The 27,794-nt window shown below is 41.9% G+C and overlaps 1 protein-coding gene across 4 annotated transcripts; it reads left to right on the top strand.

Moving 5' to 3' along the window:
* Positions 1-167: 167 nt before the first annotated feature.
* Positions 168-27,683, top strand: LOC105023177 (receptor-type tyrosine-protein phosphatase-like N). Of its 4 annotated transcripts, none has more exons than XM_010892164.5 (23): positions 168-432; positions 5,556-5,606; positions 8,996-9,106; positions 9,346-9,451; positions 10,134-10,323; positions 11,040-11,391; positions 15,571-15,714; positions 16,086-16,120; positions 16,676-16,923; positions 17,177-17,263; positions 18,629-18,708; positions 18,920-18,984; positions 21,554-21,763; positions 21,993-22,235; positions 22,965-23,112; positions 23,462-23,535; positions 24,182-24,259; positions 24,556-24,675; positions 24,760-24,926; positions 26,122-26,175; positions 26,528-26,592; positions 26,715-26,788; positions 26,918-27,683. In XM_010892164.5, exons 1-23 carry the CDS (start codon positions 357-359, stop codon positions 26,987-26,989), a joined length of 2,850 nt encoding a protein of 949 aa, XP_010890466.3. In that variant the 5' UTR covers positions 168-356; the 3' UTR covers positions 26,990-27,683. The 4 variants fall into 4 exon arrangements, with proteins under 4 accessions (XP_010890466.3, XP_012995231.3, XP_019897631.3 ...); XM_020042072.3 differs by having other exon boundaries at positions 170-432; positions 11,043-11,391; XM_013139777.4 differs by lacking the exon at positions 17,177-17,263.
* The last annotated feature ends 111 nt before the right edge of the window (positions 27,684-27,794 follow it).

Here is a 27,794-nt window from a genome sequence, read left to right as displayed (position 1 = left end):
TGAGTTTTCCTCTGTCTTACCCCAATTTCGTAAATCGTTTTGACTTTAGAAATTGCCATCACAGGGTGAAAAAAGTAAAGATGTTAATTTGGACAAGTTGCACTTATCAACAAGGACAGTCAACTGCTCCTCATCCGAACGTGCGCTTTTCCCGGGTTTTACAGACCTCTCCATCTCCCTCGCTCGCACTCAAAGCCACAGTGGGCGCACTCCTGCTGCCATCGAGAATCCCCGTCCTTGGTTCGGAGTCGGGAGTGGATGTGCAGAATTAGCGAGTCCCTTCTAAAGTAGTCAGCGATCATGAGGTTTTAAACGGCACCTATGAACAGCACTGCCTGTCTTTTCTCGGGGATAACATGGGATCTCAGCGACTATGGAGGGTGCTATGTCTAATTACTGTATTCTGTCAGATGGGCATGTCAAGCAAATACGGTAAGAGAAAAAGGAACTGATCGCACTAACATAGGCAGGTAACAGGTCGACATTAATAGAAGTCTCAGCCATGGATGGCAAAAGCGTAGTGCGTAGTCTAAATCAATCCATACACTTAGAAGTGTCAGGGATTTGAAAGAATAGCATGTAATATAGCCACAATTATCTGGCTATATTTTTTCTGTATTATTATGTAAAATGTTGTGCATTTCTTTACGCTGAGTCGACACTAGACTATAGGTGTTTAATCAAGGGGAAAGTACTTACACATAAGCCTAGAAAATATTAAGAAATTGATTCCAAAAAGATTTGCTGGATGTCTGTTGTTTATGTAGGCTGAATATACAATTGCGTCACTTTGGTTTGATTTGTGACTTCGCTGTATTGTAATGCTTGGATTGATTGATAGGTTTTGCAAAAACAAGGTCGGATATGCATGATTCATTGCTCTGTTATCAGCAATTATTTTAAAGAAGGATCAATCATAGCTCTGTACCCCATCACGCACTCCTTAAAAACTGTTAAAGAGCGATTCTTCACAACATGCAAAAGTCAGAATATTTGATGTTTGGATTTTTGTGTAGAACTCTTTACACTCGTAAATCGGATGTTTTTCACATTAGTGGATTATGTAATTTTGATGTAAGATTGTGTTTTTAACATGCACTTAGTAATTAACACCACATAACTAGCTACATTTAATGACAACAACTCAGACTACCGTTGAGCACTGCCAAAACCTATTCTGTAATCTGTAATAGCCTACTGCGATTACAGACACCCACTTGCTTAGCGCCACACATGGTCTCACGCCCTCAGGCTGGTTTGTAGTTGAATTGCTAAAGTTGCATACTATAACCTAGGCTATTATTTGCAGTTTCCAGATATATTGCCCAAATCGTGTTATGTTCGTTTCAGCACCATGGACAGCACATGCTAACAGTTCAATGGGGTTTGCTTGCGTTAATGTCGTTGGCCGTTGGACATTTCAATGCGATAGGCTACGCTTAACCTATGTTGTGGAGGCCGAAAGACAGTAAAGCACATACACTGACGGAAGACCTGGAGCTGGTGAGAAGTCGATCGGACACCATTCAAACTAGAAATTAAGGGCTTTCTTTGTCTTCTTTCCAGCTGACATACACTGTTGGCAATGATGGGAATCTGAATCTGAGAAATATATACTGTATCTAGATAGCTGTGTCTATAAGCTGTCTGTAGTGATACGTTTGTGCTAGCAACCAATCGTAGCCTACTCTGAGTGTTAGCGCATTGGTAACCACCCCCCCCCCCCCCCTTCCATCACTGCGTGACTCACCCATGACGAGCTATCCCAAGACAAATATCTTTCACCAGAGAAGGACCCCGAATTCAGACTCCTAGCCCAATGATAATAAAATAGTAAAGAGTGAAAACTGCCATAGATTGTGGATGAAAAAATGAATGAACACATAGAAAGCAGTAGACGAATCTCAACGAAATGAACACAAACAGCGTTTACGTTTATACATGAAGTATAGCTCTCCTACAGTGAGGGAAAAAAACATTTGATCCCCTGCTGATTTTGTACGTTTGCCCACTGACAAAGAAATGATCAGTCCATCATTTTAATGGTAGGTTTATTTGAACAGTGAGAGACTGAATAAAACAATTATAATTGATTTGCATTTTAATGAGTGAAATAAGTATTCGACCCCTCTGCAAAAGATGACTTAGTATTTGGTGGCAAAACCCTTGTTGGCAATCACAGAGGTCAGACGTTTCTTGTAGTTGGCCACGAGGTTTGCACACATCTCAGGAGGGATTTTGTCCCACTCCTCTTTGCAGATCTTCTCCAAGTCATTAAGGTTTCGGCTGACGTTTGGCAACTCGAACCTTCAGCTCCCTCCACAGATTTTCTATGGGATTATGTCTGGAGACTGGCTAGTCCGCTCCAGGACTTTAATGTTCTTCTTCTTGAGCCTCTCCATTGTTGCCTTGGCCATGTGTTTTGGGTCATTGTCATGCTGGAATACCCATCCACGACCCATTTTCAATGCCCTGGCTGAGGGAAGGAGGTTCTCACCCAATATTTGACTGTACATGGCCCTGTCCATCCTCCCTTTGATGCTGTGAAGTTGTCATGTCCCCTTAGTAGAAAAACACCCCCAAAACATAATGTTTCCACCTCCATGTTTGACGGTGGGGATGGTGTTCTTAGGGTCATAGGCAGCATTCCTCCTCCAAACACGGCGAGTTGTGTTGATGCCAAAGAGCTTGATTTTGGTCTCATCTGACCACAACACTTTCACCCAGTTCTCCTCTGAATCATTCTCCTCTGATTCCTCACCGTTTTCATGATCACTGCAACTCTAAGTGGTGAGATCTTGCATGGAGCCCCAGACAGAGGGAGATTGACAGTTCTTTTGTGTTTCTTCCATTTGCGAATAATCGCACCAACTGTTGTTACCTTCTCACCAAGCTGCTTGGCGATGGTTTTGTAGCCCATTCCAGCCTTGTGTAGGTCTACAATATTGTCCCTGGCATTCTTGGACAGCTCTTTGGTCTTGGTGGAGAGTTTGGAATCTGATTGATTGATTGTTTCTGTGGACAAGTGTCTTTTATACAGGTAACAAGCTGAGATTAGGAGCACTCCCTTTAAGAGTGTGCTCCTAATCTCAGCTCGTTACCTGTATAAAAGACACCTGGGAGCCAGAAATCTTTTTGATTCAGAGGGGATCAAATACTTATTTCAGTTTTATAAAATTTTTGAAATGCATTTTTCTTTGTCAGTGGGCAAATGTACAGAATATTTTTTTCCTCACTGTATTTTAATGTGTATGAATAGTGACACTTGTCAGATTCAGTGGGGTACGACACATCCCCACAGGAAAATGGTGTCATTTCAGAAATTCACAAATCGTGACCATCAGTCATTTCAAAAAACATGTTTCTTATCAGAAGCATAAAGCTGCAAAATACAAGGCACTGATCTTTTCTGTATCATGCTCTACACTTGATCAGTGGGAATCATAAGGAATAGGTAAACACTGAGACAGGTTTTTGTTACCTGAAGCTACAACACAGAGGACAGAACATAAGGCTGAGACTCCACTTATATAGTCAACATGGTGTATATGTCTGTACTGCACCCCAATACTAATAGCCCATTATTTTATTGCCAAATTATATGAAAATTATATGATTTCAGGTGGAGTGACATGTTAAAAATAGGCTGTGTGTCGTAGAGTGTCCCCCGCTTCCTCTGTCCCAGCCCTGACTCCCAGTGGTACCCTAGGCTAGTAGATTGAGAAAGAAAAAGAGAGGGAAAGATAGAGAGAATGAGGAGAAAGATAAGAGAGAAACAGCAGAGAGATCACAGTGTAGAGAAAGAGAAAGGAGGTTGAGAAAAGAGAGAGAGAACGTGTATGGAAAAAGAGATGGAGGAAAACAAATTCCAAGCACCATGGTGAGAAAACAGGAAACACCCACTCGTATAACTGAGTTGAGGTCTGGAATTCAATTTACAAAAGTCTGATGATTATGCCGTTTGGGAGTTGAGACATTATTTGACCCCAAACGTTTTTTCATATAGAGTTGAATTTGTTTTGTTTGTGCTGACTCATGTATATGAATAAATTCTGCTATAATACATTCCTGTGCTGATGAATGACCCCTGTAATACCTTTACTATTATTATTGTTGAATAAACATGTTTGTCTTAAAACTTTGGTAAAGCCTTGGGTTGCGAGACATTGCATGGAGAGTAAAAGTAAAGAGCTGCTCTAGAATACAGAGTAACACTATATTCTCCTTGACTCAGGATCCACCAATACTAATTACTGGAGTGAAAACGAGTCATTTGCTATGCCACTGTGATTGATGGTCTGTTTTTCTTATGTGGTCGGCTAATTGATTGACATGCCCTTGAGGCTCGGGGTGATGCACTAGTTGCTTGTCCAGACTGTGATGGACTCTAGCGTGGCCAGAGTCTCCTCTGTTACCGCCGGGGACTGACTGTTCCGGTCAGAGAATAACACAGATGGACAGAGAGGGAGAGAGTGTTAAGAAAAGGAGGGCTACAGGGTGTATTTCTTAGTTACCATAACCAAGTTAAAGGGACGATATTGGAGGCCAAGCAGGGTCTAGCAGTTTCAGCCACTGCCCATACTGTACCTCTGTAGCAGGTTTAAATCCACCCACAGCTATTTTTGCACACTGTCTATCTATCCTCTATCCAATAATAAGCATAAAAGCCAAAAATATACCTAGCAATTTTTTTTTATAAATAGGTTATGGCAGATGTATCTGGGCACATGTTGAAATAATAATACAAAGCAGTATCTGATACTCTCTCATGTACTTTAAGCCTTTAACTCATCACTGGGGTTAGAAGGAGGAGGTTTGTCCCAAGGTTTGTTCCCTTGGTACCGTAACGCCGGGTAAGATCAGACGAGAGCAGCTACTGTATTTGAAACACATAAATCCTATTTGAAGCCCATGTCTGGATTATATACGGACGGACATACTCTGTTACTCGTCCGGGTTCCGCCTGTCATTTCTGTGATCTTCGTGTCTGGGGGAATCATATTGATGTTTTTTTGCTCCCCGCAGACACAGCCCTCCTGGCCAGTCTGTCTCCTGTTTCTGTTTTGATTTTACAGTAGACACACAAACACATATCGCACGTACGCACACACGCAGGGAATCAACCGCGGTGTGGTGTCACATCTGGTCGCGCACTTCCCAAACAGATTGGAGTCCGGTAAAGGTCACACATGACCTCCTTCGTATACTGCGTGCACGCACACGCACAGAAATACACACGCGCGCACGCACACAGAGACACATGCACCGAAACGCACGCGCACACGCACAGTACGGTTGCCATCTAACACACCTGCCTGTCATGTTAATGGACTGTGATATTGATATTCTTTCTCTCACTCTTTCTTTTTTTTTTTTTTTTATCTGTCGGCCTCAATTTCTCTCTCTCGTTGATTCCCCGACCCCGGCTGAATTCCAAGCTGGGGTTTCGGCATGACCACTTATTGTCAAATGCCTGAAAATACAAAATAATAGAGAATCTTTTTCTGTCTCCCTCCTCTCTGCTTTTCATCGCCCCCGCACCGTGGGTTTCTCAGGCTGTCTGTTTGAGAAGAAGCTCTGCCCCAGAGACCAGTCCTGCTCAGACGGTCAGTGTGACGTTTCTGTAAAATAATAGTTTATATAATAGTTAATTGGATTTTGCAGTATGTCTGGCCAGACAAATACTTCGAAATCAGAATTTGCCGTTACGTCTCCCTGTCATTGTACACTTAGGCCAGTCTGCATGCTTGAATGGAGGCTACTGGACACGTGTCAGGAGGTGTTGACAGTTCTGTATAAAGGCAGGGGTATCAGAACGTCGTCATGGAGGGCCACAAACCAAATGTCTGCTCGGTTTGAGATTTACAACTGGGAAATCAGGTCTGTAGCCCAAAGCCAATCAATAAAGCAATCAAGCATCCCAAATGGCATCCTATTCCATTCATAGTGCACCACATTGGACAAGAACCCTATGGACCCTGGTCAAATGTAGTGCAACGTGAAGGGGAAAAGGTTGCATTTGGGATGAAGGCTTTTTGGTCAGTGGGAGCCAAGTTGAAGAAGAAACAGCAGGCGACTTTGGTGCATCAGGACTCGAGCTGAGTGGCCCAGGGTTTAAAAACAGTATACCAAAAGACAAACCATTGTAATTTTTTTTTACATTTTTTTTTACTAACTGCCAGGGTTATTGTGGAAGGGAGGGTTGTGAGTAAGTTATGTTTGTATTTAAGAGGACTATGTTTGTTCTTTTGTTAAATGTGTTGTAAAATTCAATAGAACTATTTTTGCAAAAGACAAACCTTCACAGCTTCCATCTTTCTAACTGTCTCCAAGTGCAGGGGTTCATTTGGGATGGTCGTCTGTTCGCATTCACCCCTTCCTCCTAGTCACTTGAGTTATCCATCACTCCATCATCATGCCCTGTATCCCTTCATCTCCAGTCTCAACATGCAGTACCAATTACGCTCTGTTCCCTGTATAGCAAATGCACTGCTTTTGACCAGGTACCACAGAGAACATGGTGCCAATTGGGCCGGAGGGTACACTTCATACATAGTTTCAACCTTTTCAACCCTTGTGTTGGTCATAATGCTTGTGCTGTCTTGTAGGAGCGACCTAATTATTCATCGGTCTGTGCCTGTACTCAACTCCTGTCCAGAGCCCTCTGTGTGTATGTATCTATGTGTGACTGCATGCGTGATGAGACTCTATCTCTTAGTGTCTGTGTGTAAACACACTGCATCTCTCCGTCACCTGGTCTTAACCAATCATGTCTATTTCCCGCCGTCTCCATGGTAACAGTGACATCACCCGGCTGACGGCAGTGTGTCTCCGTGTGTATGTTTGGGGAGGGGGGGGGGGTGAGGAGAGAGAGAGATTAGAGCTACACGATGACTCATCGAAACCCACACACACAAACATGCACGGACAAACACATATACATTACCATATTGTAGTATGTTTTTGTGTGTGTGTGCATTTATTAAAAATCCTCTTGTATCACATACAGTAAGGGGAAAAAATTATTTGATCCCCTGCTGATTCTGTAGGTTTGCCCACTGACAAAGAAATTATCAGTCAATTTTAATGGTAGGTTTATTTGAACAGTGAGAGACAAACGGTGAGAAAATCAGCCCAGAACTACACGGATCTTGTCAATGATCTCAAGGCAGCAAGGACCATAGTCACCAAGAAAAAATTGGTAACACACTACGCCGTGAAGTACTGAAATCCTGCAGTGCCCGCAAGGTCCCCCTGCTCAAGACAGCACATGTACAGGCCCGTCTGAAGTTTGCCAATGAACATCTGAAAGATTCAGAGGAGAACTGGGTGAAAGTGTTCTCCTCTGAAAGTGTTCTCAAGCTCTTTGGCATCAACTCAACTCGCCGTGTTTGGAGGAGGAATGCTGCCTATGACCCTAAGAACACCATCTCCACCGTCAAACATGGAATAGAAACATTATGCTTTGGGGGTGTTTTTCTGCTAAGGGGACATGACAACTTCACAGCATCAAAGGGACGATGGACGGGGCCATGTACTGTCAAATCTTGGGTGAGAACCTCCTTCCCTCAGTCAGGGCATTGAAAATGGGTCGTGGATGGGTATTCCAGCATGACAATGACCCAAAACACACGGCCAAGGCAACAAAGGAGTGGCTCAAGAAAAAGCACATTAAGGTCCTGGAGTGGCCTAGCCAGTCTCCAGACCTTAATCCCATAGAAAATCTGTGGAGGGAGCTGAAGGTTCGACTTGCCAAACGTCAGCTTCGAAACCTTAATGACTTGGAGAAGATCTGCAAAAAGGAGTGGGATAAAATCCCTCCTGAGACCTCGTGGTCAACTACACGAAACATCTGACCTCTGTGATGGCCAACAAGGGTTTTGCCACCAAATACTAAGTCATCTTTTGCAGAGGGGTCGAATACTTATTTCACTCATTAAAAGGCAAATCAATGTATAACATTTTTGACATGCGTTTCTCTGGATTCTTTTGTTGTTATTCTGTCTCTCACTGTTCAAATAAACCTACCATTAATATTATAGACTGATCATTTCTTTGTCAGTGGGCAAACGTACAAAATCAGCAGGGGATCAAAAAAAAAATCCCTCACTGTAGGTAAGGATTAGTAAGTATTTCATAAATATTTTTGTGTTTTGTGATTGTCAGATTTTATGCATTTTATCAGACTTTCCACATAATTCCCAATATCATCCAGAAAGGTTATTAACAAATCAATTTCTCATATTTGAATCATTGCTACCATAGTGTAAAGACTTAAAGTCATTTTGTTTTAATATTTTTTCCTATTTTGATATTGAAGCGGTATGTTTTTCTAAACCCACACTGAAGCAATACATGCAAACCAGAGTGTTTTTACGTAATGAAAATGACAGTTCAATGTTTCCTCTAACTAGTATAGTGTTGTTATGATTTTGGGTCGAGCTGTAGCAAATTACATAAAGTTATATTTTATGAAGATGGAGAATATAATAAAGATGCATCTCGCTTATGCAAACCCTGGGTGAAAGTGTACAAAATTAAGATGAACATTTTAATTATTTATTTGTTTTTTTCCCCAAAAGAATATGTACAGAATAACTCATGTTTGAAGATTAATTATTGGTTTGTTATTCAATTTGCAGCAGACATGTTAAAACTGATTTTGTGGAAATCGAATGTGTGTGTCTGTGTTTGTGTGTGTGTGTGTGTGTGTGTGTGTGTGTCTATGTGTTTGTCTGTGTGTCATGTGTGTATGTGTCTGTGTGTGTCTATGTGTGTGTCTGTGTGTCGTGGGTGTATGTCTGTGTGTGTTTGTGTTGTTGTCTTTGTGCATGTCTGTGTGTGTATGCATGTGTCTGTGTGTCTGTGTGTGTCTGTGTGTATCTGTGTGCATGTCTGTGTGTGTGTGTCTGTGTGTGTCTGTCTGTGTGTGTGCCTGTGTGTGTGTGTTTCTGTGCGTCTGTGTGTGTCTGTGTGGGTGCCTGTGTGTGGGTAGATGGGCTGTTTGGCCAGTGTCGTCTGCCCCAGCAGGAGAGGATCCAATATGAGGTGTCAGTAACCGTGCTGCACAAACTACAGGAGGTGCTCAAAGACCTTATGATGCAAGGTAACTAAAGACACACGCTGTCATGATCCATGCTACTCCCAAACTAATTATGACAAAGGTTATACAGTTATGCAGTTGTAAAAGTTAACTGTTACCTGAGTGATAGTGCTAAAGATAATGGTTCTCATCTGCCACCTTGGCAACGGGGTGGAGGGCTCGATAAGGACACATTTGTCGAGTTACCCGGTGAAATCTTATAAGACTGCGATTAACATCTGTATCGGCCTGTGGTTTTCAAGGTTTGTCCTGGCAGGATGACATCACCCAGTACATCATTGGCAAGGAGCTGAGCCGCGTTCCACAGACCCACCCCCCGTCTGGAAGTCATGACAACCCCTCGTCTCAGTGAGTCTCCCTCTCTATTGACTGAATCTATTATTCAAACGTATCTATAATTGTATCTATAATTAAATCTGTCCTATTCATTTTCTGTAGATATTCACAGGAAGGCCTGTGAGTGACTCAACAGGGACATAATATTGTAATGGCAGGACAAAAAGTTTGTCGGAGGCTAGGAGATTAGAAAGAGATCTTTTGAAAACTTTAGGGACATTCTTTTGTCATGTTAAATATTTTCCCTTGGTATGATACTTGTGAATTGGCTTTAAGGGTGGGGTATAACACTTAGTGGCTCAAAAAGTCTGAAATCGAATACAAATAAAAAAACATCCAGCTGAAATACGCCTAATGAAAATATAAACACAACATGCAATCATTTCTAAGATTTACCTTTGGCAAAGGAAGAATGCTCAAGAACAAGGTTGCAAACAGATGTGTGCACAAAATCTGAGAGAAATATGCTTATGTGCGTATGGAACATTTTGGAGATCTTGAATTTCAGCTCAACACTTTACAAGTTGCTTTTATCATTTCCATCAATCTATTTTTGGAAGAATGTGACCCTAATAAAACTGCTATATTAAAGAGCGGGGATTACCCGAAGCTGAAGTTCTTGAGAGTGAAGCTATTTTTCCTGTGAAGGTCTGACAGAGCTAAGGGTTGGACCTATTCTCCATTCATATCTCAGGTCGGCAGAAACTGTGCAGAATGCCCCTCCTTCCGAGATGCGGTATTCTCCGAGCTACAGGGCAAAGGGAGAAGGGGACAATCTCAACCCAGACCTGATGCAGCGATACCTGGATTACATGATCATGGACCCACCCCGATCCTCACAGTCCCTCCACATGCAAACTCTGGACCCTTACAGTTACCGTCAGGTGGGAATGAACACACACACACCAACACACACAAACAATTTTCATTGACTCCAAACATTGGTGCGAAGGTTTTAGGACGGATATCTGAGCACCCTTACATAGGTCTGCATTGTGAACACCGCATTGAGCCGGTCGTTGACGAAGGTCGGCTCCAAGCGGCGTGTAAATGAGCAGCCCCTTTCCAATACAAGTCTACATGTCTCAGAACACTGAGTACCATATCAAAAAGCCAGTCATGTCTAGCGGCCACGTCAACCACCGACAACATCGGCTACAGTCTCCATTACATTTGCTTCACGTAGGACACAAAATGGGTCGTGGTTAGTAGGGTAGCAGATTGCCCGATTGCACTTATTTGGAAGAACCTGTAGTAGACATGCCTTAACGGTTAAGGTGGAATGTCCTGGCCAATAGCAGCATTCTGATACACGGACTGGGACAGGCAAGTTCCCCCCGCAGCCTGAAGCCAGTCCAGCACGGCCATAGCTGCTTCCGTCTGATACCACGGAGTGTTGTCTTTTACAGTCTTTGTATTTGCTGAGATGTTCTGTAATGGATGACACACACAGACACACACTTGTGTATGAATGGACACTGATACCATTGATACACAACTATGTACAACCCAATAGACTTATTAAGACTCATCATGCAGGTTATACCCCATCAAGTCTATTGTGTAATTTCTTTTTTAATCTCTCTGTGTCTGAATGAAGCAGCAGTATGGTTACCAGGACAACGAAGAGCGCTCCCTCAACTCTCTGGAGGGGGGCGGTTTCCCCCACACCTCCTCTCACTCCGTAGGTAAAGGGTCACGAACCCAGGACCGAGACCGGCAGGTGCTCCAGGACCTGGTCTCCCTCTACCTCTCCTCCCCCACCCAGCCGGTCTCCCCCAACCGTGGGGCAGCAGCACCGCTTTCCACCTCTCCCTTCTACCAGGAACTGGACTTTCCTCTGGACTACACAGAGGACTACATTTCCCAGCAGGACGTGGAGGTCCGAAAACAGCATGAGCAGACGGAGAAGAAAACTCAGAAGGACTACGGTTCGCTGGCTGGGTTAGATGGTGAGTGTGCATTACGTATGTGTTTGTCTGTCTTTCTCTCTTGACATGGCCATGACCTTTTACAGTAAATTATGTAGTTTTCCAGTAACTGCAGTGTTATTTCGGTGTTATTATTTTATGAACTGATCACTGCTGAAGTAAGGTATGTCCACTTAAATAAAACACCTCTGGTATTTTTTTACAATTACATCTTGCGATAACCTTATCTAGACCTGAAAGGCAATATTGTATTCAAATAAGTGGTTTATTTGCCTAAGGTGTGTATTGTGCATATTTGCATGGCAATCTGGATTGTCAACAGAGAGGTTCGTCCTTCCTTAGCCAACTGGTGGCCGTGCTTGTTTCAGGACCAGGGATTGTGGATACAACGTGGCTGATGGAAGCTTGTTTTGGCTCAGACATAGGATGGGCCATACTCTGGTTTGCCAAGTCAGATCCACTGTGCCTTGCACTGCACCGGGGCCACATAGACTGCCTTGTTAGCCACTCTCTCTTTGCAAGGGTGTGATCGCCATAAAGTGTCATGTCATTTAATTTCTCCATGGCTATTTCAGCAGACACTTCAGGCTTGAGCATAACTTTTGGAGCCATATCAATTCCATTGTAGCTGATGTTAATTGAATCTACGTTTCTTGTAGTTGCCACGGTTTAGCCAGTGTAGCCTCACGCTGTTTCCCAGTCTTCACGAACTTCCCGGACTTGTTAATTGTGTCTTTTTATCATTGATTAATCGCACCTGATTCCCCCTGTCTTATTGTGTGTTTGTATAAATGTGTCCTCTGCTGGTCCTGTGTTTTTGATCATTGTTGAAAGTACCTGGTGAGTCTTTGTCCATTCGCTGTTATAATTCAGCACTTTACTTTGAATCAGTTTATGTATTGTATTCCGTGTTTGTTTTATTAAATCTATATTCGAATCCAAGTAAGCCTGCGCCTGGTTTCTCCTCTCAACCACAACGTTACAGTAGTCCACAATGGAGTACCACAAGGTTTAGTTTTGGGTCCTGTAATGTTCAGCCTATAATTTAAGACACAGTATCATGTGCTACAGATCCATCTCTTGAACAAGCTGTTGCTTACCTGCAGTCTGATTTCAAACTGTTAGAAAAATCACTTATGGACTGTAGCTTGGTACTAAATGTGAATAAAACTGAGTATATGCTATTTTGTGGGTCACAGAACCTATCTTTGGATTACAGTAAAATGGCTACCCTAATGGTTCTTTTATAGAATGTGTTGTTTCAAATACCTTGGGATTTGGTTAGATGAAAATCTGTCTTTTAAAACACATGTTAGTGAGTTGTTGAAAAAGCAAAAAATATTATAGGAATATATCGGGTCTGTCACGCCAGCAAAGAAAATATATTGTGCAAGCAACTTTTGTCACTAATACATTATGGTAATATACTATACATCTTAAGTTAAATGTTTTAGTGTCTATAAGACATTTAAGATTTCTTATGAATTTGATTTGTATTTTTCTTAATGTATGTTTTATTTTTATTTTGTATATTTTTATTGTTGTAATACAGGGCTCAGCTGTAAACTTTGTTTCAGTTGATTTCTTTGTATAAATAAAGTTAAATAAATATAGATAAAGGAAATTAAATAAATAGGTGGTGAATGCTAAAAAATTATATCATCACATATCTTAGTCTATAAGCCTATCAATATTAACTATATAATAATTACAATAACAATATACAGCTCAGGAAAAAATTAAGAGACATACTGCGCCATTTTCTTTCCTTTCCAAGAAAGTTGAAAAGGAATGTTTTGAGTAAGGAACAGACGCGTTCAATTTGCAGTGTTCTCTTAATTTTAACCCTTCTGTTCCTCACTCAGAAACTTCCTTTTGAACTTTTTTCCAGAGCTGTATAATAATATCTTATGAACATTGCCATGCATTATTTCATTCTCATACCAAGGATCGTATAATTTATTCATTTATTTATCTTTTATTTAACTAAATAGGTCACATCCCTTCACCCATCATTATGTATTAATTCTATTCTCTTTCATCATCAAATATTTCAGCAACACAACCTGCTTTGTTTATTTATTGATTTATCTATCTAGTATGCACAGTTAAGGGAAAGATTTAATTGGGTTCTAGAAAAAGTTTTTTTTAAACTGTATTGACCTAACAACTTTACAGCAGAAATTGGTGGTATTAACCTTTTCACTAAAATAATTGAGTTTATACTTCAACTAAAATGTATTTAACTACCATTAAATTACTTTAAGACAACTGAAGAAAACAAACAAAGATAATTTCTCCAAAATATTTGAGTATTCTAAGAATCTACCCTGAATGAATTGGGTTTATTGTTTTGCTGACTGAAAATAAATTGGATAAAATGCTTCTGATTCAGCAGTAGGGATGTACATTTGCATGTCTTTTTTGTGCTTTTTTAAATTAACTTATGTTTCATAGGGTGCATTTCAATGTGTTGTGTGTGTGTGTGTGTATGTGTGTTGTGTGTTTTTTTGTTTGGTGGGTGTGTATGTACAGGTGCTGGTCATAAAATTTGAATATCATCAAAAAGTTTATTTATTTCAGTAATTCCATTCAAAAAGTGAAACTTGTATATTATATTCATTCATTACACACAGACTGACATATTTCAAATATTTATTTCTTTTAATTGTGATGATTATAACTGATCACTAATGAAAATCCGAAATTCAGTATCTCAGAAAATTTGAATATTACTTAAGACCAATACAAAAAAAGGATTTTTAGAAATGTTGGCCGACTGAAAAGTATGACCATGAAAAGTATGAACATGTACAGCACTCAATACTTAGTTGGGGCTCCTTTTGCCTGAATTACTGCAGCAAGGCGGCGTGGCATGGAGTCGATCAGTCTGTGGCACTGCTCAGGTGTTATGAGAGCCCAGGTTGCTCTGATAGTGGCCTTCAGCTCTTCTGCATTGTTGGCTCTGGCGTATGGCATCTTCCTCTTCACAATACCCCATAGATTTTCTATAGGGTTAAGGTCAGGCGAGTTTGCTGGCCAATTAAGAACAGGGATACAATGGTCCTTAAACCAGGTACTGGTAGCTTTGGCACTGTGTGCAGGTGCCAAGTCCTGTTGGAAAATGAAATCTGCATCTCCATAAAGTTGGTCAGCAGCAGGAAGTGCTCTAAAACTTCCTGGTAGACGGCTGCACTGACCTTGGACCTCAGAAAACACAGTGGACCAACACCAGCAGATGACATGGCACCCCAAACCATCACTGACTGTGGAAACTTTACACTGGACTTCAAGCAACGTGGATTCTGTGCCTCTCCTCTCATCCTCCAGACTCTGGGACCTTGATTTCCAAAGGAAATACAAAATTTACTTTCATTAGAGAACATAACTCAGCAGCAGTACAGTCCTTTTTGTCTTTAGCCCAGGCGAGACGCTTCTGACGCTGTGTCTTGTTCAAGAGTGGCTTTACACAAGGAATGCGACAGCTGAAACCCATGTCTTGCATACGTCTGTGCGTGGTGGTTCTTAAAGCACTGACTCCAGCTGCAGTCCACTCTTTGTGAATCTCCCCCACATGGGTTTTGAATGGGTTTTGTTTCACAATCCTCTCCAGGGTGCGGTTATCCCTATTGCTTGTACACTTTTTCTACCACATATTTTACTTCCCTTCGCCTCTCTATTAATGTGCTTGGACACATAGCTCTGTGAACAGCCAGCCTCTTTAGCTATGACCTTTTGTGTCTTGCCCTCCTTGTGCAAGGTGTCAATGGTCGTCTTTTGGACAGCTGTCAAGTCAGCAGCCTTCCTCATGATTGTGTGGCCTACAGAACTAGACTGAGAGACCATTTAAAGACCTTTGCAGGTGTTTTGAGTTAATTAGCTGATTAGAGTGTGGCACCAGGTGTCTTCAATATTGAACATTTTCAGTATATTCAAATTTTCTGAGATACTGAATTTGGGGTTTTCATTAGTTGTCAGTTATAATCATCAAAATTAAAAAAAAAAATATTTCAGTCTGTGTGGAATGAATGTATACATTATACAAGTTTCACTTTTTGAATGGAATTACTGAAATAAATCAACTTTTTGATGATATTCTAATTTTATGACCAGCACCTGTATATGCTGGAGTGTGTGTGTATCTATGGGAGATCTCTCTGAAGCTTTGATGCTCAGTGTGGCTGACTCATGTTCTTTCAGATGGCTCCCTGCAGAAACTGGCTCTACTACTTGACCACTATGGCATCGATATGAAGGACTTAACCCCTCAACAGCTGGACAACCTACCTGCAGCACTGAAGCAGTTACAGATGGAGAGTGCTGCTGTAGGTACCAACACAGCAGGTTGGTCACAGTGCATGCAGTAGAAGCATGTAAAGTGTGTTGAGGTCTTTAAATGCTCATGAAATAAATGATTGATTCGATTCAACCAAACCCTGCCAAAATCCGTGTGGATGTAATTCACTTGGCAGGCAATTACAGCTGAAACCTGTACAGCTTCACTTGGTTACCGAAATTGTATCCAGTACACTTTGTTTCCTGTAAGGTCCCCTTACTAGCTTAGAAAGAGCCTTATATTATGTGATCATAGAAAACTAGATAACAATATTGCATTATGATTTACTAAACCATCTTATTTGAACTTGCACATTGTAAAATGGCTATTGCTGGACATAGTGTTAGCTTGGTTATAATGTTTTTTCTTGACTGTTTAGAAAGGTACAGGAGCAGTGCCGCCTCGCGTAAGAAGGTAAGTTCAACTACCCAGACAATGTTAAAACATATTATGAATGAATGACTTACTTAAAGAAATCCCTTTGGTTTGTTTGTTATTTATTTTTAAATGTTAACTGTCATTATACATAATACAAATATTATTTTCACATGAACCTTAGTCTTTACGTATACACAACAGTTTGCTGTAATAAAACAACTAAACGGTTACTTCGAACAGCAAACACTGATATCACTGCACAGGTAACAGACTGGCACAAAATGTAATGCATTTCTTGTTTACCATGGTGCCTCAGCTTGGCATCGCAAACAGTAAAACAATGTAAGGCACCAGCTGCCCGTGTTTCCCTCATTGTTATTGCATTAAAAATCTCAGGAAATCAGTTGACTTCCTACCATCCCCTTGGGCACCACCAGAAGGTTCAAATTTGTCTATCCTCTGGAGGTGCTTGAGCAGTGGTTTAGGAAATGCTGATGTATTTTACATCATTGGAGTCCTATCATGTGTAATCAAAAGATCGATGGAGAATGTTGATGTGTATGACTTGAATCGCCTCCTTTTCTTCATCAGATCACTGAGGGAGCAATGACACACAAGGTGGACAAAGCTTCCATCTCACTTCCTGAACAGCCCCCTGTGCCCCAAGCCTCCCCAGATAACACCCCCGCCGCTGGTGCCCCTCCATCCGCAGAGGGAGCCAGTGGGAAGGAGCCAAGGCCCACCGCCCTGGTTAAAACCGAGAAGCAGAGGAAGAAAGGGACAGCAGATGGGAAGGCTCAAGTACAGGAGGAATACGGCTATATCGTTACCAACCAAAGGTTGCAATCATTTCCTACCCTTTCTGTTCATAAACCCATTTGATGTGTGTGCGTGAGTGTCTGACTGTCTGTCTTTGTTCCGGAGTCCTGGAATGTACTAGGAGTGCGTATGTAAGTGTGTGTGTGTGTGTGTGTGTCTTTCTTTCTATACATGCGTGAACGTGTGTGCTCGAGCTCCTGCATGTCCGTGTGTACAAGTGTGTCCATGTGTGAGAGCGTCCGTGTGTATGAATGTGTGTGTATTTCTCTGCAGTCACCTCAGTCGATACGACGGGGTGCGTCTGTTGGAACTCCTGGCTGAGAGGATCCATCTCTCCGCTGGCTCTTTCATCAACATCAGGTAGGCTTTAGGCTTAAAACATAGAGTGAGCTAGAGGATTCATTTTTCCCGATGAGTCATGTTAACATGGACATTGCCATTGAGCTCATCTACTATTTTAAAGCAGCTGGTCAACTGGGTGTGGATTTCACTTTTAGCTAGCGATGATCAGACCAGTCTTCTTTAATTTTATTTTCTTGTTATGGTTTGTCTTTAGTCTGCTGTATGTTACATCATGCTCACAGTAAATTAATTAAATAATTATGTGATTGAGGACTCCAGCACTGCAGGTGGTGGTAAAGCAGCAATATTAGCATTATACTTTTTTCAAATACAAAAGAAGAAAATGGACTTCTTTAAAAATGAGTTGTCTTAATGGCACTGCCCATGCTGTCACAGATGTTACACTGGCACACATATAAAGATGACTCCTCTTACAATCTCTATGGTATAAAAGATCACTGGCCTACTGAGCCAATGAGGATAGATAACAATAAATAGGCCAAATGATCAGATAATTTGATCAGCTGGCTAAATCTGGCACAGAAATTGTGATGAATGTGAATAATCACAGGCTCACGTGATTATTTTATTAACCCAATGAATTAGCTAGATATGGGTTTAACCCAAAATGTTATCTACTTAACTCACAGTAACCCAATAGCTGGTTAGATAATAACACATCTGCATTATTATTTCTATCTAGTATTATTATTATGAATGCTGTAATAATAAAACAGAACAGTTAGAGCATCTGACCAGTAAGCAAACAGTTGCTTGATCGAAGCCCTGTGCTGGCAAGGTGTAAAACCTTTTGTTCTGGCGTTGAGTAAGAGATTTAACACTATCGCTCATTTAAAAATAGAGCGTCTACAAATTTACTGAAAGGTAAAAGTAGTAGGAGCATCTCAGTTCATTTGTTTACTTCTCAACACTCATTTGTGAAAAAAAGTGTAAAATAGCAATTAATTACCAGAACAGGACCCTACCATTTAAGTCAGTGTCCGTTCTGTTGATTCTTTTTGTATGTATTTCATTCTATCCAAAAGGCGGAATCCATACAGATAACTTATTAAACCTGGGCCCAGCCAATAAACATCTGGACCTTTAAAGGCCCAGCCTTGGGGCCACACCATAGGAATTTAATCATCAACGTACTCTATTCCCCTACTGCCTGAACCCTGGCCTTTAACCGGCCAGGGAGGTGGTGCTCCTTCTTTCAGCCTCCCTGTGCATTATTCTCCCACAAAACATTGCTGTGGTGGTTTTGGTAGGAATGAGCAATGTGGTAGAGAATGTACACTCCTTCTGGACCTCCACTCCAGCCCCCAATTACCGGTTGCATCAATCCACATTCTAATGTAACCATTGTCTGTATGTTGACAGCGTGGTGGGGCCGGCGCTGACCTTCCGTGTCCGGCCCAACAGCCAGAACCTGAGTGCTGACGGCGTGGCAGATAAAGCTGGTGAGTAGACCAGTTACGGAGGCAAATTTATCCAGTGTCCTGCTGCCCTGTTTGAATCGTTCAGGTTTCACACATGCGCACAAGTCCATTAAGACAGACAGTTGGAGGTAAGTATGATAGGGGCATGTCAGGACACAGTAACACAGATATTACCAAGAATATGGCTGTTTTGCAAAAATATGTATTTTATTTTGTTTACCATTTTGATCAGTTGCAGAGAAGAACTTTCTGGAGTCTGAAACTGATTTGAAGATCCTGCAGACAGGTGTTGGTGAGGTAAGACCATGTTGTGTTGCATTGTCTGTGTGTGAGAGAGACAAACAGAGGAATCAAAAAGGGATGATATGAGGATTAAAGCATTAAAATTTGAGCATTTAGATTCGTCATCAAAATTATTCTATTCCAACTGACATCTGTGTAACTTTCACAATAAAACTATTTCACTCTGTCTGGAACGCCTTCATTAATAAAATAATTTCCTATGACTAACGCACTTTGCGGAATCGCGCGCGCGCTGCGGATAGATACTCGACTGTCTCTTTAATTCACGGTGGGCACGCGGACCACTCCTCTCTTGCTCGTGTAGCCTACATTCGTCCCTTGGCCTGGGCTAGGTATCAGTGCCGCCAAAATTCAACTAAATGACGGGCTATCCTTATTTTAAACGCATTATGGAAACCAAGAGAAGGATCTTCACTTCTCCAGTGCATTATCCCAGTCAAGGCGTTTTTCACGGGCGGTGAACCTGGATGTTGGGTGAGTGTCGTTCATATTTAGGCTACTAATACGCTATACATGATTTGTATTGACTACCAAAATGTCGATGTGTCTACAATTATTCATTTTTATAGCCCGAATTCTCGGAATTATATTTGAAATAGTCTCATTAGATTATGTAATTAATGGACTAGGGCTGATTTAGGTGTAGTTCAATATTTTTATTGAAATGTATTTTTAACAAATGTTAGTTAACATCTATGAACCTCTTACGCATGTATGTTAATTGACAGATAGGCTTTTGTTTTACAATTATTGTACATCGGATGCTGTCTGTCTGCGAAGCGCACGCACAGTGACATGCAATGCCGCGTGGTGTCTAGGACTGTCACATGATTCGTTGTCAAAGCGTGTTATTTATTTATTTATAACAACTTTAACACATTATTTCAATAGAAGCAAAACTACATTTGTCGAATTTAATCTGTTTCTGAAAAACGAAAAAAATATTATGGAAAGTCAAAGTTTACAGTAATTGCAATGTTGGTACACATTGTAATTGTATTACGTTTGCAAACATTTCACATCTGCAAACCAACCAAGCCTTTGTTTACATCTGTCCACACATTTGAGGTGAATACTACAAGAATGTCTGTTTGATTACTTCCAAGTCTTTTTGAAATTGTGCATAATGAGGTATAAGATATGGTACAGTTTTAGGCTGAACTTAAGGTTCGGTGGAATGTACGTTTAAAATGTTTTAACCTAAGCTGTTTGCTGTTCGCAGCATTGACAGTCCAAGTCAATTACATTTTGTATCACTATCTTGCAACAGCAAACTATGACAGTAAAAACACTTACAACATCAACAGAAGTTAACAGCTTATACAGCAGGCAGAAGAAAGACCTATTGTGTGTGATTTCTACAGTATTTGGACTGAGAAATGTTATGTAATGTAATTTTATTCATGCATTTCACCCAACATGCTTGTGTCGTTTTTTTCACTCACTGTTTAGCAAACTCAAACTTGCAGCTGGCCTGGTTGCCTTACAATTGTATGTTGAATGGAAATCTTTATTCTTTTTTTTCTTCTTTTACAGTGCAGGCTTTCTTTTGGTCATCTCTCACTTTCACCTCGTGTCTTCACCACTTTCAAGTTACATCCCCCCAGATATTACCTCCCAGCTCCCTCCTTCCCTTCCCCCTATTGCCATCACCCCCCCCCCCCCCCCCCCCCCCCCCCTCACTGCAGCATCCCCTGAGGTTTGCTGGGTAAATCCACCTCATGTCCAGAGAGAGATCTTGACACACATTTCCAGGAACGGGTCATTCGGTTTATCCCCCTTTCTCCCATCTCTCCCTTTCAGGGCCCCTTTTGATTAGCAGGTGCCCCCACCCCAATATCTCAGACACTATAGCTCCACCCCCCCCCAACCCCACCCCCAAATCCTTGGGCACATTCCTGGGGCCTCTGGAGAGGAGAGAGAGGTCAGGAGGGCAACAGAGGCAACTGTGGCAACCATGAAGGAGGAGAGATAGAGGAAGGCAGAAGTGAATGGGTGCTCAGGCTGCAGCATGACTCCTGTTGCATCTAGTTGGGTACAATGTAGGGAAAAAAGTATAGCAACTCCATTCTATAATCTCTGTTCTCATTGGACAATGAGAGTTTGGGAGGTGCCTCCCAGTTTTACTCTGTTTCAAACCTTTTTTTCCCCTTCATCTCCGAGAGCTAGTATAAGCTGGTCCTTCCTCTCGCTTTGATCCCACTCCAGATTACTCAAAAAATGTGCCGTTGCCATGGTGTCAAGAAGGCACTACTTTTTTTCTCTGATAGGTCCTTTGAGATGTATGGTTAATCCACAGATGTAAGGAGAACAGGATAGTAATGGAGGTGGTCTGAGTCACAACCTTTTACATTTCACCACACTCTGGATTAATAATGCCCCTACCTAATGAACAAACTGGAAACTTCTGATATAATTCTACAGATACAGATTTGTGAGGACGGATTATTTCTCCTTTACTTGTAACAGCTAATGCTAATGTTTTTTCGGAGATATTTTCTCTGGGGCCGGTCAGTGAGATGTGCAACAACCTCTATCTCTTCATCATTTTCTCTTTCTACAGAGAGCTGATGGGCTGGGCTTACCTACGGCCACCCGGATCCAAGATGGCTCTCGATGGGTGTTCATGACCATGGTGGTCATGGCTTGTGTGGGCGGGATCCTAGTGGCGACCATGACCGTAGCCTGCCTGCGTCGCCATGCCAACCGCCTGGCGTCTGAGAAGCTGGGTCTGGGGCCGGAGGGAGGTAGTGTCACACACCAAGAGTACCAGGTAAGCGTGGACAAATACACGCATGTAGTTACAGCCACCAACTGCTGCCTCAAAGTTGCATAGTAGTCTGATTGTGTTAATGCATTAGACTTCGGCTGTTTTTTGAGATGAAAGGTAGTCCAACAAAACCACGTGTTCTTTCAGGTTTTGCAAAGGTGATCACTAGTTTAAAACCTTGATTCGTAAATTGATTAGTAAAGCATTGAATGTCATTTTCGCCTTCTGTCAGGACCTGTGTCGTCAACACATGGCCTCCAAGGGAACGGGATCGGTGGGCGGAAGTGGCGGGGTTGCTGTAGGTTCGGGTGCAGGACGAGGCGGAGGTGGTACTGACACATCCAGGGTGAGCAGTGTGTCGTCCCAGTTCAGCGATGCACCCCAGCCCAGCCCCAGCTCTCACAGCAGCACCCCCTCCTGGTGTGAGGAGCCAGCGCAGTCCAACATGGACATCTCCACTGGTCACATGATCCTGGTCAGTGTCACTTAGAGTTAGGAACTGGAACTCTATTAGAATTCAGAGCCTTCTCTGACAGCCTCAGAAATCTGCTTCAGAAATTTGCCTCAGAAATCTCCACTGCTGTTTGTAGCCCAGTGGTCTATGGACCATTGGCCAGGCCTGATTTGTTTCTTTGAAATGTTTCTCTTGTACTTGCCCAGCGCAATGGAATCGCCCCAAAAGGGACACTACAGCAAGGCCAAACCAAGCCCTGAAACATAACTGAAAGAAATGTTTTGCATGTTTAGGGATGCAACGATTTATCAGCCAGCAGTCGATATCGTCTGATTATAGGCAAAAATGTATTATAATTTTTGACTGATTTTGGAATTGTCCATTTGTAACTTTATCAACAAAAGTTTTACCAACTCTTATCTCCAAGCATTGTATAATGTACAGTTATGTACTTATTATCAAATTATTTATATTTTTTCTATTTGTTCTTATTTTTGTTATAACAATATACAGAACATTATATTACTGAATTTACATTTGTTGAAATTAGAAGCAACATTTTTATTTCATGCCAGGGCACACAGGTACACAAGAACTTTCTTACTGTTGCATCCCAAATATTATTGGATAAACTGTTTCCAAGTGGTAAACTGTCTTAGATATCCAGTGCTGCTGTATACAAAAAACTCTACACACTCTACAGTATTATATTTAGTTGTTTAACCCTGGGTGTGTCATCCTGAATCCCAGGCCTATATGGAGGACCACCTGAAGAACAAGGACCGTCTACTGAAGGAGTGGGAGGCCCTGTGTTCTTACCAGGCAGAGCCCAGCACTGTGTCCGTAGCCCAGAGTGAGAGCAACCTGAAGAAGAACCGCTGCCCCGACTCTGTGCCCTGTAAGTTATTCTTCTCCTGCTGAACCTTCTTCCCTAGTCACCTCCTCATCAACTTATTTTTCCTCCCCCTTATAGTCACCCTACCTATTGATTAATATAGATTTTTTCTTTGTATTTGGGGATTTTGGTTAGAGTAAGTGATATCCCGGATCCCAGATCTCTTGATCCATGTGACCCCCCCCCCCCACACCAAAAATGTGTCAACAGATCATAGACCAGGCTAGGAAAGTGAAAGACAGACAGGATGTTAGGTGATTAAGCAGTCGTTCAAAGGTACACTGACACTAATAAGCAGCCTTTCATGGTTCTGTATGAAGTGTTATGTGTGTTTGGTGTCATTTGTCTGCAGATGATCACTCCAGGGTGAAGATGAAGGCAGAGATGAACCCTTCCCGGACCGACTACATCAACGCCAGCACCATAGTAAGAGCTAATCCCTCTTCCTGCAACCTCCATGATACCTTCCAGAGTATTTTTAAAATGTTTACATAATAGTAAACATTCACAACACATTTACACAAGTGCTGATCTAAAGTCTATATAATTCTACACATTGGCCAATATTTGCTTAAAAACTCCCTTTCTAATGGCCGATTGGGAGAACCAATTTATGACAATCCTTGGGAGCCAAAATTAAACTTTTTTCTTTATAATTATATACAGTCACAACTTATTATCATGATAACAACAGTCACAGATCATACAAGCTTCTAAAAATAGTGGAGTGTTAGCTTTAATTTTATTTCCGCAGCAATAAGGGCCGGTGTAAAACGCCTTAGCCACTATGTTCTTTCGGAGCTATCGGTTGCGGCAGCTCCGGACCAACTTAAATGAGTAAACAGAAGCTTGACTTTATTATGGATACAAAGATCTATCAAAGGTAGCAACATTTTCAGGAAGAGGCTTCTTTTATCGGAGGATGGCAAGTTGCCATCTTCCAAAAAAGAATGGAAACAAAAATGCAATCAGTATAGAGCTGTCGCAATGCTGACAGCCAGTGTCCACAATTTTCTCTAATGTGGATAGCAGGAGGTGACCCAAGATCCCCTTTGTCTTCTGTGACCCCTAGATTGAGCATGACCCCCGGATGCCGGCGTACATTGCCACACAGGGACCCCTGTCGCACACCATCTCTGACTTCTGGCAGGTCAGTCACTCTGGATGAGAACATACACAATGTGTGAAATTCAAATACACTTCAAATGAGAAAGCTGACCGTTTCTTTAGTGAAATGCCGGTTGGTTGCTGCCAATGTCTGTCTACTGTTTTAAAAATGTATTGTACAACTTTAGAGTCACAGAGAGTGCGTGCATTTGTTTATGCGGATCACCAGATCAAATACCATCGTGATAGTGAGAGAAGGAAACATTTTGCAGTACATGACGATGTTATTTAGCTTCAGCTTTATATTCTGTTCTACTGTTGGCTGGTGTTCCTCTATAGATGGTTTGGGAGAACGGCTGCACTGTGATAGTGATGATGACAGCCCTGGTGGAGGACGGAGAGAAACAGTGTGATCGCTATTGGCCTGACGAGGGATCCTCCCTCTACCACATCTATGAGGTGATCGGTGTCGTGTGCGCGCGTGTCTGACACGGTGCGTGTGTTTGTCCGTCCTGATCTGTGACAGTAGCCTGTGTCCCTCAGGTGAACCTGGTGTCGGAGCACATCTGGTGCAACGACTTCCTGGTGCGCAGCTTCTACCTGAAGAATGTCCAGACTCAGGAGACTCGCACGCTCACCCAGTTCCACTTCCTCAGCTGGCCTGCCCAGGGCATCCCGTCCTCCACACGCACCCTGCTGGACTTCCGCAGGTACCGCAGGGACATCGAGCGCGTGTTCATTAAGACACGCCCGGACATTTTCCTTTTTCGTTTTCACTTTGGACAAAAAAACCAAAAATACAAAAATGTACGTGCCTGTAATTAATGTAAGCCAGATTTTCAGGATACTGTGACACCTTGATTTTTGTGGTATTATACAGTCTATCCACTGCTTTCAACAGCCCATGCTCGTGTCGGATTTGGTCTCAGATTACTTTGTCAGAATCACTTTTGTCTGTCCACCATGACTTAGAATCCCCTATCCATGTTTCCCCTCATGCATATTATCCCTAGTAGACACAATAACGGAATGTCCAAGATGGATCTAATATCCCTTTCATCTTTACCTACTCATCTCATTTCCATCATGGTTTTTCCTTTCAAATCCCTCTCTCCTTAATCGCCTCTTTCTCACTCTCTCTTTGCTTATTTGAATTTCCTATCATCTGTCCCTTAATCTTTTCCTTCCTTCCTTTCCTCTCCTCTCCCCTGGACACTCCCTTTGTCCCTCCCTCCTCTTTTTTTGCTCACACATCTATCTTGCGATGGAGGTCAGCGGGGCCCATGGTTTTTTTACATATCTGTCTGTGTCATCTTTGTGATCTGCAGCTAGTTGTCTGGGTCCAGTTGCATAGTCACAAAAATGACCATGGACAGGTGTGGCTGCAGCAGGAGGTCCATCGCCTAACCCTTTTGCTCCTTCGTCTCCCCCCCCCCTTTTCTCAGTCTTTGGCCTTTTCCTTTTTCTGACTTGCATCGCTCTCCCTTTTTTAGACTTTCGATCTCTCCCTTTCTGGCTCACCCTTTTGCCCTGTTGTGTATCACTCTGTACAAAGAATTCATGGTTCTCCTCTTCCTCTCCCTTTCCTCCTCTCTCGATTGAGGAATTCTTCATTCTATTGTGAATGTTAAACTTTGTGAAAGTGGTGTGACAAGGGGAGGCAGAGTGTGTTGAACGTCACAACCAGAAGTGCTTCAAATGTCAGTTTAGTACATTTTCTGATGTGACAGGCCTGACTGGACTCCTGGTAACTTGACATGACATGGGTTGATTCACTGAAATGGCTCCAATCAAGTTAGAATTGTTATAGTTTTTTGTTTAGTTTTCTGCTGTTTGTTTGACCACTTATCAATATGTTCTTATCAATATTCACTGATTACTCATCTCCCACTCTCTCCCTTACAGAAAAGTGAATAAATGCTACAGAGGCAGATCTTGTCCAATCATTGTGCACTGCAGGTAAACCAACTTTCGCAATTACACTTTTTTTCCACATGGTGGCATAAACCAACCATTTTCTTTTAAATGCTGCGCCGCTCAAGTTGGTGTCAGAGACAGTGGAAATGGTACTCCCGGATCTAAGGTGGTGTGATGACTAAATAACACATGCTACACACAGGAGATCTATGTTTATGGTACTAAAGGACAAAATGATTCACACTGTTTACCGTTTACATAAACAAAACGAATAGAAACCACAACAGCAAACCATCAACAGTTTGAATTCGATCTGGTAAATATTACCTATGTTGTTCAGTGAGCCCTTTGGTGTGTTTATTTATGATTCAGTGTTGAATATTCTCCTACACAGTGATGGTACAGGCCGGACTGGCACCTACATCCTGATTGATATGGTTCTGAACCGCATGGCCAAAGGTGAACAAGCATGTTCGACTGTCCATTTCCACACATCTATGTACTCTATGTATGTTTTCGGTGTGTTCTTTTCTGTATGCATCATCTCGGATTGAAATTGAAATCTGACGTGTTTATTTCAGGAGTGAAGGAGATCGACATTGCTGCCACACTGGAACATGTCCGTGACCAGAGACCGGGAATGGTGCGCACTAAGGTACCAAACACACAACCTATGCTGGATATATTCCCAGACATTACATGCATCACGTCGTCAGACGTCGTCAGACTGATGCACTGTGACTATGACCTGTTCAGTTGAAATCGATGACTATTATCTCTACAGGACCAGTTTGAGTTTGCCCTGACCGCTGTGGCAGAGGAGGTGAATGCCATTCTGAAGGCCTTGCCCCAGTGAAACCGACCTGCCTGAACCACAGACCCCCTCAGTGACCGTTCTCTTGCACCATGGAATTGTATATTCAATCATCAACTGTGTCTTACCTCACCTTTTCTCTACAACATGGTGGCGAATGACCAAGCTGTTCTTTGCGCTTTCTCTCCCATTTGAATGATGCCTTCAATTTCTTGCTATTCTCTGTGGTGGTGGTGACGATGACAAAGGCCCACTTGCTCCTAAAAAGTATTTCTGTCATCTTCTATACAACTCTTCTAACAAATGCCCCCTTGTGAATGGTTGCAGATTTATTATCGTTCTCTCTAAAATATGAATAAAATGTTAATATTTGAACGTTTTACATCAATGGACTGTGTTTTTGAAAGCACACCATCAGAGGTTTCTGCTGGTGAATAAGGAAGGATGTGAGTACAGCAAACATTCTCTGATTCTACTATTTACCCTAATCTGAAACCCAGCTCGTACCCATTCAATGTTCTCTCCGTTTAATAACGATTTGGGAAAGATTGCTATCCTTTAGTCCACTTCCTTGTTTCCTGTGCATATTTAGATTGTTGTAATTGTTTTGTTCACTTATTGTTGTTAAGCAAACCAGATTAAAAAAAAAATAAAAAATATATAAAATATAAAAAATGCCTATTTTGTAACTTTGTGTTGTAACTAATAAACGTTTGTGTGTGATGCAAATGCTTAATAGGCTATGAGTACTGTTTCTCTTTCTTTTGGTGTTGATTAAAAATCTAATGTATTAAATCAATCACATCTTTATTTTATAAAGCCCTTTTTTATTACTGCAGTTGTCACA

Source organism: Esox lucius, chromosome 22, assembly GCF_011004845.1.
Source record: "Esox lucius isolate fEsoLuc1 chromosome 22, fEsoLuc1.pri, whole genome shotgun sequence".
In the NCBI taxonomy this organism is placed as follows: Eukaryota; Metazoa; Chordata; class Actinopteri; order Esociformes; family Esocidae; genus Esox; species Esox lucius.
This window is presented reverse-complemented; position numbering and strand designations above follow the sequence as displayed.

Bases quoted from the DNA above. Each gene is read 5' to 3' on its own strand.
- LOC105023177 (XM_010892164.5), top strand. From the start codon at position 357: ATGGGATCTCAGCGACTATGGAGGGTGCTATGTCTAATTACTGTATTC. The intron at 9,107-9,345 runs GTAACTAAAGAC...GTGGTTTTCAAG, and splicing joins CAAAGACCTTATGATGCAAG to GTTTGTCCTGGCAGGATGAC. The intron at 26,593-26,714 runs GTGAACAAGCAT...TGTTTATTTCAG, and splicing joins TCTGAACCGCATGGCCAAAG to GAGTGAAGGAGATCGACATT.